General features: G+C 40.0%; 2 protein-coding genes and 1 long non-coding RNA gene across 4 annotated transcripts in view; 1 reads left to right on the top strand and 2 right to left on the bottom strand.

Moving 5' to 3' along the window:
- Positions 1-113: 113 nt before the first annotated feature.
- On the bottom strand, positions 114-2779 carry LOC132133767 (ubiquitin-associated protein 1-like). Its single transcript, XM_059546717.1, has 5 exons — positions 2328-2779; positions 1556-2191; positions 1306-1473; positions 1128-1229; positions 114-639 (listed from the first exon to the last, which is right to left on the bottom strand). The coding sequence occupies exons 1-5, from the start codon at positions 2562-2564 to the stop codon at positions 505-507; spliced, it is 1278 nt and encodes a 425-aa protein (XP_059402700.1). The 5' UTR covers positions 2565-2779; the 3' UTR covers positions 114-504.
- Positions 1039-11962, top strand: LOC132133768 (uncharacterized). 2 transcript variants are annotated; one of them, XR_009429222.1, is made up of 3 exons: positions 1039-1217; positions 2343-2467; positions 11831-11962. It is a non-coding gene; the product is annotated as an uncharacterized LOC132133768 (long non-coding RNA). The 2 variants fall into 2 exon arrangements; XR_009429223.1 differs by lacking the exon at positions 11831-11962 and adding an exon at positions 2556-2649.
- Positions 7709-13445, bottom strand: part of LOC132133766 (inactive tyrosine-protein kinase PEAK1-like) — a 47448-nt gene continuing 41711 nt past the window's right edge. Inside the window, exons 3-5 of the mRNA XM_059546716.1 lie at positions 11827-12041; positions 9452-10185; positions 7709-8943 (exon numbers count right to left, since the gene is read on the bottom strand). Coding sequence (XP_059402699.1) covers positions 7780-8943; positions 9452-10185; positions 11827-12041 — 2113 coding nt within the window. The 3' untranslated portion in view covers positions 7709-7779. The remainder of the gene's footprint in view (positions 8944-9451; positions 10186-11826; positions 12042-13445) is intronic.

The raw sequence follows: 13445 nt of genomic DNA, 5'->3' as shown, positions 1-13445 counted from the left end.
TTGGTGAGTTTAATAATTGGTGATAGGCTACTGTTTGACAATCTTTATGCAAAATCAACACCTCTTATTTAATCAAAGTCATTAAAACGGTCTGGAGTTATTTTTATTTTATTTATTTATTTTTGTTTACTAGATGATTAATCAGCATCATGATGAATTTTGATCTACGATTCTGTCATCAACTATTAACATTTGTCATTAAGAAATCAGATCTACAGTTAATCATGTGGCATCAATATAATAATGAATGCAATGAAATTAATCAACAACCATGAGAGACTGAAGTATTAAAGCTTCAAACGATTCTTTCATTCTGAAAGATTTATACATTCATTTATGGAGCTGAAGATAGAGATTAATTAATACATTAATAGAGATGAAGACTGATTCATATGCTCATTTAGCTGAGGATTCATTTATACATTTATTCATGGAGTTGAGGATCATTTCACTCATGGAGGTTGGGATCCATTTGTTCACAGCTGAGGATGTGTTTGTGTGTTCTTAGCCACTGCGGGTCATAAGCTCCTCCGGGGCTTTCTCTTTATGGTTCTCATGCACCAGTAAAACTTCTTTAATAGTGCTCTGCTGGAAACCCATCTCACAGAACTGAGCCAGCAGAAACAGAAACTCTGAAGCCTGAGAGAAACACAAAAACATCAATAAACTTACAATAGATCTGTTAAGTGTATTTCATGAGCTGAATGTTGATTGGATGTGTGTTAAATTCTAAATGGATGGTTTGTTTTGTGCAGGTATGTGTGTTTTGTGAGGGACGTTTAGTGCTAAATGCTGATTTGAGGATATTTTGGGCACTGGTTGAGTGTTTGAAGCATCAAATGCTGATTTGGGGGAGTGCACTGAATACTGATTTGTTAAGTGTCTGGCTTGCTAAATGCTGATTTGAGGAATGTTTTGTCCATTAAATGGATGCTGATTGGTTGAGTGTTTGATGTGCTAAAAGCTGATTTGAGGGGGGTTTAATGCACTGGATACCAATTGGTTTAGTGCTTGGAGCACTAAATGCTCATTTGGTGTATGTTTTGTGCACTGAATGCTGATTGGTTGAGTGTTTGGAGCATTAAATGCTGACTGAGGAATGTTTCGTGATTGGTAGGGCGTCTCACCTTGGTCTCACAGTTCTGAAACATCTCCAAAGCTTCTTCCACCTGAGTCTTCTCATAACCCAGCTGACACAGACGGTCACATGACATCAGGTAACTCAAAATCTGGAGAAGATCCAGAAAAAATGAGAGAGAGAATGTTTATATTTATATGCGTGTTTTCACGTAGTGTGTGTGTTACCTGATCTGGACTCTTGGGTCCTGTCCTCTGCAGTGCTAGTATGGCAGTGTGCAGTGTGTATCCATGTTGTGTAACAGCTTCAAGAAGATCCCTTTCTTCCTGACTCAAAGCGTACAGAAGATCTGCTGAAGCATCCTGCAGACCTGCGGACGTCCGCGGACGTACACCCTAAAACACAGGATCAGCTTATCAATAATCCTAGATAAGACCTATAAATAAGATCTATGGATCTACAGTGTGTATGTGTTACATTTGAAGAGTGTTTCTGAGTCCTGGCGGAGGGCAGAGGTCCTGCGCACGAGGGTCTCTGCTGTAGAAGGGTATGTGAGTTCCGTCGCCCGCTGGTTCTTGTCACTTTGGGCTTCCTGCGGGGGGCTTTGGAGCCGCGAGGGCTGCTCTGGGGTGTCTGTCTGAGGGCAGGGGGGACAGGCTTACATATGTCTTTTACAGAGGAGGCGGAGCTTGGTTGGGCCTTGTGGAGAGTGCTGGAAGGGATGGGGCGAGGGGTGGAGCCTCTCTGGGTGTGATGTTTTGAAATCCGCAGGGACTGTGGAACAGAAATCTTTGGTCTTTCTTTGCCACAAACAGCATCGTCCTCAGATGAGCTCTCGTAGTCTATATCGCCGATGAGGAACTGAACTGCCCGTAGTGGGCGGAGCTTACGCGAGTCAGCAGCACTGAGGCTTAAACTGCGGGGTCGTGGGCCCAGTTCCCATAGTTCTGCACTTCTGAGGCGCACCCTGCGGCTCTTCTGTGGGTTGCTGAACATCAGCCAATACGGCGGGCAAGTGGGACACACACTCTGAGGCGTTTTTTTGGCTTTCCTGTTTTTCCACTGCTGTTCTTCCCATTCAGTCATGATATTTTTCTCTAGAGTGAACGAATACTGCAAAACAGGTCAACATGTGAACACTGTTATATATAAAAATACATATACATAAAAATTCAAAGGTAGGCTATATGATGAATATAAGCAAACTCATAATAATATATATTAGATGAGTTTATGGTAATATTCTGACCTTTGTATCCCACAGAGTTTGAACACAGTCTGGGATCTTAAGTTCAGGAGCTGTGACCGGCTCTTTCTGACCCAACAGAGCAACATTAAATGGAACCTCATCCAGGCTGGTAATACTGATGACATGCACAGACAATTTAAGTAAGTTAATACGATTTCTGTAAATTAGCTCTGTAGTTAATATCTGTACACACAATAATATGTATTTCTGTTGTTTATATCTCTGTAGATGGCACATTCCATCCACATCTGCGTCACATGACGTTATTTTAGTATTATTTATATATTATTATAGTTTTTAAGTTTTCTTATGGTTTAAGTTTTTGTACATTTTTATTAGTTTTTTTTTTTGTTTTAATCTTCGTTCTCTGCTTAAATTCATATTCATTTGGATGAAGTTTTCACCCGATATTTATAAATTAATTTCAGCATTATTTCAATAAACAAACGTGTAGCCTAAACAAACGTGTAGCCTTTTATTAGTTTTGCATACAATAATCACCCTGGCTTAAACATCCTAAGTGTTTTTCTTTGTTTTGTTTTTTACACTACATATGTTTGATGAACTATTATGGAATCAAAATTTACCAAGCATGAAAAGATGTTAGCTTTAAACATATTAAACTAATGCATCTCAAAGGCCTTGATTTTATGGAATTTAAATCACAAAACTATGAATCACTTAATTCGAGAAAAAAAAAAAAATATATATATATCAAATTCAATTACATACGTAATTACATAAATACACATTACTTGTAATTTGACCACATTTCCAATTACATTTAAACATTTTGCTGTGCATAAGCATATTGCATGCATTTAAGTATAACTGTATATAATTTTTCTATAGATAAGTATAGATTACAGGTCATTAAGGTTTCTTACCTGTAGTGTTTGGTGGTGTATCTGCGCTTATCTGAACTATATGAGTGCTGTTCCTCGGATGCACAGTGACAGTGTATACTAATCAGCTTCACGTGTGCATAATAAGAAAGATAATGTCCCCATGTGAATCAACACAGGCTTACACACACACACACAAACAAACAAGCACTTTCAGGCTTATACAGTGACTTACAACCCGAATTCCGGAAAAGTTGGGACGTTTTTTAAATTTGAATAAAATGAAAACTAAAAGACTTTCAAATCACATGAGCCAATATTTTATTCACAATAGAACATAGATAACATAGCAAATGTTTAAACTGAGAAAGTTTACAATTTTATGCACAAAATGAGCTCATTTCAATTTTGATTTCTGCTACAGGTCTCAAAATAGTTGGGACGGGGCATGTTTACCATGGTGTAGCATCTCCTTTTCTTTTCAAAACAGTTTGAAGACGTCTGGGCATTGAGGCTATGAGTTGCTGGAGTTTTGCTGTTGGAATTTGGTCCCATTCTTGCCTTATATAGATTTCCAGCTGCTGAAGAGTTCGTGGTCGTCTTTGACGTATTTTTGTTTAATGATGCGCCAAATGTTCTCTATAGGTGAAAGATCTGGACTGCAGGCAGGCCAGGTTAGCACCCGGACTCTTCTACGACGAAGCCATGCTGTTGTTTTAGCTGCAGTATGTGGTTTTGCATTGTCCTGCTGAAATAAACAAGGCCTTCCCTGAAATAGACGTTGTTTGGAGGGAAGCATAGGTTGCTCTAAAACCTTTATATACCTTTCAGCATTCACAGAGCCTTCCAAAACATGCAAGCTGCCCATACCGTATGCACTTATGCACCCCCATACCATCAGAGATGCTGGCTTTTGAACTGAACGCTGATAACATGCTGGAAGGTCTCCCTCCTCTTTAGCCCGGAGGACACGGCGTCCGTGATTTCCAACAAGAATGTCAAATTTGGACTCGTCTGACCATAAAACACTATTCCACTTTGAAATAGTCCATTTTAAATGAGCCTTGGCCCACAGGACACGACGGCGCTTCTGGACCATGTTCACATATGGCTTCCTTTTTGCATGATAGAGCTTTAGTTGGCATCTGCTGATGGCACGGCGGATTGTGTTTACCGACAGTGGTTTCTGAAAGTATTCCTGGGCCCATTTAGTAATGTCATTGACACAATCATGCCGATGAGTGATGCAGTGTCGTCTGAGAGCCCGAAGACCACGGGCATCCAATAAAGGTCTCCGGCCTTGTCCCTTACGCACAGAGATTTCTCCAGTTTCTCTGAATCTTTTGATGATGTTATGCACTGTAGATGATGAGATTTGCAAAGCCTTTGCAAATTGACGTTGAGGAACATTGTTTTTAAAGTTTTCCACAATTTTTTTACGCAGTCTTTCACAGATTGGAGAGCCTCTGCCCATCTTTACTTCTGAGAGACTCTGCTTCTCTAAGACAAAGCTTTTATAGCTAATCATGTTACAGACCTGATATCAATTAACTTAATTAATCACTAGATGTTCTCCCAGCTGAATCTTTTCAAAACTGCTTGCTTTTTTAGCCATTTGTTGCCCCCGTGCCAACTTTTTTGAGACCTGTAGCAGGCATTAAATTTTAAATGAGCTAATTAAGTGGATAAAAGTGAAAAATTTCTCAGTTTAAACATTTGCTACGTTATCTATGTTCTATTGTGAATAAAATATTGGCTCATGTGATTTGAAATTCCTTTAGTTTTCATTTTATTAAAATTTAAAAAACGTCCCAACTTTTCCGGAATTCCGGTTGTACACAATAATCCTTTCATGTCCTGTTGAAACGAACACACACATAATAATGTTCCTTTCCATTTCTCACATGAGTGTAAGGTGCTGAATATAATAAAAGGTTTTAAACTCCTAGAGATACCGTGAACAGTGATGCTGCCCGTCCAATAATACGTAATAAGATGCATGAACCTTCTCAGTGCGTTATTGCTATTAGTTTGAAGGTGTAGTGCCTGTTTACTTGCTGTGAATCTGAAAAAGGCTGAGACATCAGGAAATTGCACAGCAGGCGCTATCAGACATAACACAGTGTTAGGCCATCTTGCATAAGCAGTGATGATTTGTGTGGTTTATGGTGCCCCATAGAGTCCCTAAAATACAACAGCAGGATTTTTTGTTGTCTCCAGTGCTTAAAACACTCAAAAAAGTCTGGTTTTAAAAACATTAATCATTTTATTATGAGCAGTTAACTTATTAATGTAGAGCTAAACACCTTGGGATATGCAGTTGTAGGTAAAAGCAGTTTTGTGAAATCATCACTGGCAATAAACATTTTGTAAATAACAGTAAATACATGATTTCAGTTGAAATGATGTGAAAGAAACTGATCAATTGATGGTGGATGAGTAAAAACACACGATCTTCAGATTACAGACATCTGCTGACACTTTCACTCTCTCTCTCAAGTGCTTTCTGCGACACAGAAATGAATTTAAACCTCACTCAAATGATTATATACAAATACAATTCAATACAACATATTGCTATGGTGTGACCCGCAAACATTAAGTGACACCCACCGCAATTTTTCCACTCACACACACAATATTCCTGTTTCTTTCTAATAGAATTGATAGAACTGTAGATGCTGCTTCGGAAATGGAAGATGTGAGCAAACCAGTGGTCCCGCCCTAGTTTGTGATTGACAGAAACTCTGACCTCACACGAACCCTTTCTCAGCACTAACAATCATTAAATCCCTTTCTGCAATTCCTTTCTTTTACCTGAATGTGTAAATGAAGTACAAATAGAAATAGAAGGATGACAATATCTGCATCCCAATTTGCATACTATCCATACTATAAAGTATGCAAATCATAGTATGTAAAAAAATATTATATCTAAAGGTGGATGGTATGTTACCATCCACAAGCTGCTGGGATGCAGCTTGTGTGTGTCTCACACTTCACTCTGAAGTCCATCTCTATATTGCCATTGCCTGAAACACACACTCATGCCTCAAAATAACACTAACACAAGGACAAAACGCTGAAGAATGTACCGTCCCTGGTCCAAACTAATGCTTCACATACACAATCAAATATCTGGGAGTCTGATCCCAAAGCTTGCATTCTCATCAGTTATGTGCCAAACAGGAACAGGAAGATTAAGAATAATCGCATGCTTAGAATATCAAGTGCATTAAATGTGTCTAAAATACTGTAACAAATGTTTTTTAATAATTGCACATACATCCACGTAGTGATATCCGGGTAAGGTTAGGGTAATATTCATCCCGATATGTCTCAAAAGCAGTTCAGAGCCTTTACTGCAAGTGTAAACGCTATGATCAGAATCTGGAGTGACTCTAGTTTGATTAGACCGAGTTTGGTGCCAATCCCTCTGATTGGAAATTCGTCTGTGTACTTTGAAGAGCCAAAGTACTGCTGAACAACCAAACTGCATTTGTTTTAGGTACATAAGGACACTTTCTATAAGAGGGAGAGTATTAAAATCTTCTCTTCGACTATGCAAAATGTAAAAATATGTTTTGTTCTTTGTGGTTCAGAGTGTTTAGTCTTTGGTAAGCTTTACAGTGCTCTTGTGGTGGTAGAAAAATATCCAATCTGTACTCTCCAACTAATCTGTACGATATATCAGGATCTGATAAACCTTTGAGTGAAATGACTGATGAAAGATGATGTTTTGCCTCTTTCCATCTCTCTCTCTCTCTCTATATATATATACACACACACACACACTTATAAAGTAAGGCATGTTAGACTAAAATTCATCCTTTCAGTGACTTTATCACTCAAGAACCCTTAATTTGATGCCCCTTACACAAACTCTAATATGTGATGATTATATGTGACCCTAAACCACAAAACCAGTCATTAGGGTCAATTTCTCAAAATTGAGATTTATACGTCATCTGAAAGTCACCTTTAAATTTGTCCAAATGAAATCTTAGCAATGCATATTACTAATCAAACATTACGTTTTGCTATATTTACAGTAGGAAATGTACAAAATATCTTCATGGAACATGATCTTTACTTATTATCCTATTGATTTTTGGCATAAAAGAAAAATCTATAATTTTGACATACAATGCTTTTTTTGGCAATTGCTAAAAATATACCCCAGGGACTTAAGACTGGTTTTGTAATCCAGGGTCACATATAATAGTTATCAAATTGTTTCATGAGTTACTGGAATCATAAATCATGATGCAGCTGATGTTGGATCAGTGGTTTCCTGCTAAATATATAAGTCCATAAAGCAGAAAAAAAGCGAAACTAAACACACCAGCAGAAAACCTACAACACGCTCACACACACATACGTCATGCAGTTTCAATTGTTCATAAAAGCAGCTCTATAAATGTGCCATTATTTGTGGAGTTAAATATGACTTCACTTTGTCACTTTTCATCCTGTAAACAGTTCGTTCGGACTCACTGCATGGTATTAAAAGTAAACCAAACCAAAGCTCATTCACAAACAAAGTCAAACGTCTGTACAGCGCATATGTCTAGACGTCCCAGCTTCATTGGTGTGATCGGCTGCGATCAGATAAGCACACCCTGTGGCTGCTGCAGGATCTTGATCACTCTGCTGAGAGATTCGGTGGTGGCAAAGGCCAGATACTGACAGCACAACCAGTCCTCCAGACTCACACTGCAGCCAGTGTCCAAAGAACGCTCTGCAAACTTGATCATCATAAGCGTTCGCTTCAGGTCCAGCCAGTTCTGGAGGACAGTGTGGCGTTGGACTGTCCCGGAGGGGGGGTTCAGTGAATTGAACAGATCCTCTCGGGGGCCCCACAGCAAACACTGCAAACACGCACGGGCGTCTGCCATCTGGATGCGCTCGGAAGGGTTGGGATTGAGAAGCAACGTGGCAAGCTGTTGAAGGCCGTTGGAGTACAGGGACCGCAGGGGCAGCTGGGGCAAGTCAGAGCTGCAGTATTCCCTCTCCTTTAGCTCTGGACTTTCCTCGAATGGGTTCGGTCGATGCAGCATCTCATAGATCAGTATGCCTGTCTGGAATTCATCACACTTGCGGTATTGAGTGGCAGTGAGGAGCTCAGGTGCCAGACGGGACTGGTCTCGGAGCGAAGCAGGTTCCAGCACCACATTCTTGAGTTTGGCCTGAGAGAAGTTGCTGATGATGAGGCGGGCAGGGCTTGCAGAAGCTGCGGCGGAGGAAGGTCCAGATGCAGCATTGTTGTTTGGTTCCAACAGCTCCAGGTTCCAAGGGTTCCCGGGCTTGCAGTGCACCAGGAGGAGGTTCTCAAGCCGCAGGTCACAGTGTGTGACGTGGTAGGGTTTCATGTGCTCTAGTCCCGCACACAGCTGCAGCAGCAGCAGACACACCTGCCGTTCATACAGCTCAGGGTTTCGCGAATGCCTCTCCACACCCTCCCGTACGAAATCCGCCACCGTCTGGAACGGCACCTCTCGAGTGATCACCACAACACGGCTACAGAGTTTCAAGCACGGACCAGCCGCATCTCTCTCATCCTCCTTTCCTTTTCCCTCTTCTCTTCCTTCCGTACCGCCTTGCTTGTCTTCTCCATCCTCCTCTTGCTCCCAGGGCAGCAGGCGGGCCGGAACATCTGCCAGGAAGTGCCCACAGTCCTGCTGGATGTTGAAGTGAACAGCGATACTCTGCCGAACTGCTAAGCTGTGAAAAAACTGCTGCTGATTCTCCTTCACCACACCCCGACAGATCTGAGATCAGACAGAAAGAGAATGTTATTCTCTGCAAATACATGCAAGTCTGAGCTGACTACCTAGGCAACATTTTGAAGTACCAAAGGAACGCTGCCAACAAAAAGGGCGGGAAAATACGAGTAATGCTTGCTCTTCATAGTCAGAAGGTTACTTTAAGGTTGATAAGGGGTTTAATCCTAATTGATATGAGCAACGATAATAGGAACTATCGATAAAAGCCTTGAAGGCAGCATAATAAATAGAGCTTGGAAAGCTAGATAACTCCGTATGGGTAAGAAAGCACATAATGTAGCCTTTGTGGATAATTTCATAATGCATGAGAGAATCTCTGTCTGTAATAAGTAACAAGCCATTCGCTTAGCAACATGCTGCCAACAGATTTTATTGGAATCAACTGTTAGTCCAATCACTCTTGCTGTTCTTGCAAGAAGCAATGATTGGGAGTTCAAAAACATTATGGAGACAGCTAAATATGTGTAAAATATATGTAAGACTGAACTTTCACCTTAACGGCGTAGTTTGTCATAGGCTCTTTAGCGAAAGATGCAGTGTAGTACACAGCATCTCCTGCCTCGCAGCAGGGTTTTCCTGCAGTCAGCCGGAAATGAGACCAGCTGTCTGTACCAAAGCGTAGATGATCTTTTTGTCCGGCCATAAATCGATCTTCACATTTGGCTGCCAACTTGCGAAGGGTATCCGTGTGCAGGCCTCGGATCCTCCCGACCACTTCCTCCCAGCTCTCCATGCCTCTGTATGGCACTTGTTTCTGGGATTTAGCGGGTCTCCCAGCCCCTTGTGCATGGGCTGTCAGACTCTCTGTACTTCGGTCGCCTTGGCGGTCGCATGTCTGCATGGAGCTGCTATTGGTTAGGCAAGACAGGCTGTGCCCACCCACGGGACGCTCCAGGGAGTCTCCAGATTTGTCAGGATGTCGTGCCTCTGAGCTGACTGAGGAGCTCTGACTGGCAGTATCCCATGTGGATTCGAGATCGTAGAGTGGATTGGCAACACTCAGACTAGTCCCTCCTGGTCTGACCTCTCCTTTGGGTCGAGGGGCAGAGAGTTCTCTACCTAAAACTGATGGCTCTGTTTTGGCACGTGGGACTGACTTTTTAGGCAGGGGTGGAGGGGTGGATTTAGACGTGGGTTCGATGGCCTCTGGATCAGAGGTTAAAGTGTCATCAGATGCTTTAGGATGTCTGGGATGTTTTACAGGGATCATGTTGGCCCTGGACCGACCTGTAGAGTGAGAGAGGAGGAATTTCAGAGAGGATTAGGGCTCTGGAACAGCTCAGGGGAACACATGAAATATTGACCAGAACATAACTTATGCATTATTGGAATTGCATTACATATTGTTTCAGTGCAGGTTGAACAGTGTTAAAGCAATTCACACACGGTCCATCCGCAGGGACGTGGGATACAAGTTAAGAATTATTTAATAGTGTGAAACCTCATCTAACAATCCTCACTAATCTGCTTTAATCTCCCAATAATCTCAGACTGGGGCTTCTTCTGAGGCCCTTTCCCCAGGACAGGGATTTTTGTAGGTCACGTCTATAAAACGATCAAACAGTCAGCGGGACAAAATTAGAGCCAGTACTTTAACCCCTTGGAGACCCATGCTGCTACTCAGTTCAGAGGTTCATCACCATTGCAACACTATATGGTTAGATATCGGAGGTCAACTCTGTATCATTCATTATAAGGAGGGAAGGATGTAACCATCAGAACCTCACTCTCTCGGGACAGCTGATAATGTATTTTATCTCATATCCTGTGTGATGCCACACAGCTCAATATAGAAGGACCAAGTCTGATAATCTGTCAGTCTCTCAGAACTGTGGACATTAAAGTCCCCAACAAACTCAATCCCTGATTTCCACACAGAGACTACTGCCAGCTTGGGAAAATTTTTTATGCAATTCAATAAACCTCACATGTGGAAAAACATTACATAGTTTAGGAAACAAACACTGTTTGAAATCTTATTTGACGTTATTCAAAGGGTATTTTCCAATATTATTAGTTTAAAATCAATATTAGAAGCAAATTATTTTTGGATGTATCTTTTCCAGTTTTAACAGTATATTATATCTTTATATCAGGTTGCAAACATTAATATTTTATGTACATTGTAACGTTTTAATGTCTGAAGCATTTTAAATTTGAGATCTTTTAGGAGCTTTATTGTGTACACTTAAAAATGATATGACATATCAGTTATCATCCATAACATAAATATGATTTATGTTGACCTGACAATTTGTCATGCCATCCAAAAGTGAGATCACATTATAAATTTGAGATTCAAACTAATTCAAAATCATAAATAAATGTTCTAGAATTTTTAACCATTTTAAAACAAACATTTCTACGATATTAAAGGAATTAATGTAAATAAATTAATTTACAATAATTACAAATAATTACCGGTAACATTTGTGTGTACGTGTGTGTGTGTATATATATATATATATATATATATATATAAAATAAAAACTCATTAGTGGTCACTAGTCATTTAAGATTTTCGGACCCCACTGTATAATAAGTATAATGTGTGCTGCTGAAATTTACATTTCCTGCTAGTAAAATTACTTCAACTACACAATTCACAATTCAATAAACCAAAAAAAAAGAAAAAAAAAAAAAGAAGAGCAAAACAAACTGAAGAAAGAGACATATCCATACCTCCTTTCACTGCATAAACATCAGATAAATGGCTTCAAATTGAGAGATTGAGAGAAGTTATTTTAATTATGGTCTAGAAATGCTCTTGCACACACTGCTGCCATGACAACCTAAAGATGTTATGTCCAAAAAAATAGACCAAATAAAAGCACAAAGTGACCCATCAAACGTGTGTGTTTTACTTACCCAGGTTGGTGTATGTGGCCCTGCAGCTGCTGGATGTAGGAGATTGTGAGTTGGTGTAAGTGATTCCCTCTTCCTCTCGCTCTGCGTGCCTGCTGCTGTTTGAGGCGGGCGATGCTGGGGGCGGACAGGAGGCAGGCGGCTCGCGCAGGGGCGACAGCTCCAGCTTAGCAGGAAGAGAGGTGGCTGAGATCTCAGTATCCTGAACTGGAAGCTGACTGCATCAAAGAGAGACAAACAAGGGTTGAGAATTATTTCCACCCAACGTTTTCTAACCTAAATTGCAAGGATTTAGAAACTGAGGATGCAGATTATTTTACAAAGGTAAATTTAAGAGTTTAATTCTCTCTTTTTAAAAGGGAAAGTTCACTGAAAAAGGAAAATTTTATTTTGTTCCAAATCCGTATGACTTTTTTTTATGTGGAACACAACAGAAGATGTTTTCAAATAGTGCTGGCCACTCTTTTACATGCAACTACAATGAAAGAGAACGCAAAAAAATGGATGCAAAAGCACAATAAAGTATCCAAAGTAATCCTTATAACTCACATGGTAGATTACAATATTATAAGAAGCCATATAATAACTTTATGTGATAAACAGACCAAAACGATAGCCTAGTTGCTATTCTGAACTGGAGATATTTTAAACAAAATAGTTGATCTAGTACACAAACTCTTTGACTCAAAAATGAGTTTACAGCAGCTCTTGAGTTAAGATTATCAGTAAATATCAGTCAAAAGATCTTGAGAGTTAGCTGTAAATTTAGCTTTGTAAAATAAACCATACCCTCAATTTTTTTAATTCTTGCTTTTTAGGTTAGAAATCTGTGAATAATAATTTTCTGACCAAGAGCTATATAACTGACCACTTCGATAATAATTAAATGGTGCCTTTTTAGAAGCCTGAAAGCTTACATCACACTTCAAAATCTCCACTTTTGTGAGAAGGCATGATATCATATGAGTTTGGAAGGACATCAGGGTGAGTAAATAATGAGATGAATAAGGATTAATAATGAATAATTGTGTGATAATGCTTTTTTTTTATTTTATTTAAATTTAAATTTTATCATTTAAAATTTAGAGCTGAAACAACGAATCGATTTAATCGATTAAAATCGATTATTAAAATAGTTGTCAACTAATTTAGTAATCGATTCGTTGCTAAATAACTTTTATTTGCCGTAAGCGGCTCATTTCGTGCATATTTCAAATCTGCGGTGACCAAAGTGTGGCAGTAATGAGCCACCGGAGGTTTTACTCAGCCAGTACAACAGGAGAAGTAGCGAATAGCCAATAGCTGGCCTTGTTTTATGTCACGTGCTTCCCGAGCAGCGTCTCTGCGGCCATAGACATCATATGATGTCTATGTCTGCAGCATTCAGCGTGATGTGGGAGTACTTTACATTGAGCCTTTAAAAAAGAAGAGTAACCTGTAAACTCTGCACTACTGCACTGTTTAAGGGGACGTTCACATATCGCGTCTTTTGCGCGCTCAAGTTCGTTATTTCCAACACCGCACCGCATCGAGTTAAAAACATTTAAACTTTTCAGAATGCCGCAACCGCACTTCGGGTCATGTGACAAGAACTAACCAATCAGCTTCATCCTTTCCCGTAA

The sequence above is a fragment of the Carassius carassius genome, chromosome 50 (genome assembly GCF_963082965.1).
Source record: "Carassius carassius chromosome 50, fCarCar2.1, whole genome shotgun sequence".
NCBI classification, from domain to species: Eukaryota; Metazoa; Chordata; class Actinopteri; order Cypriniformes; family Cyprinidae; genus Carassius; species Carassius carassius.
Note: the sequence above shows the minus strand (reverse complement) of the source record. Positions and strands in the feature narration are given on the sequence as shown.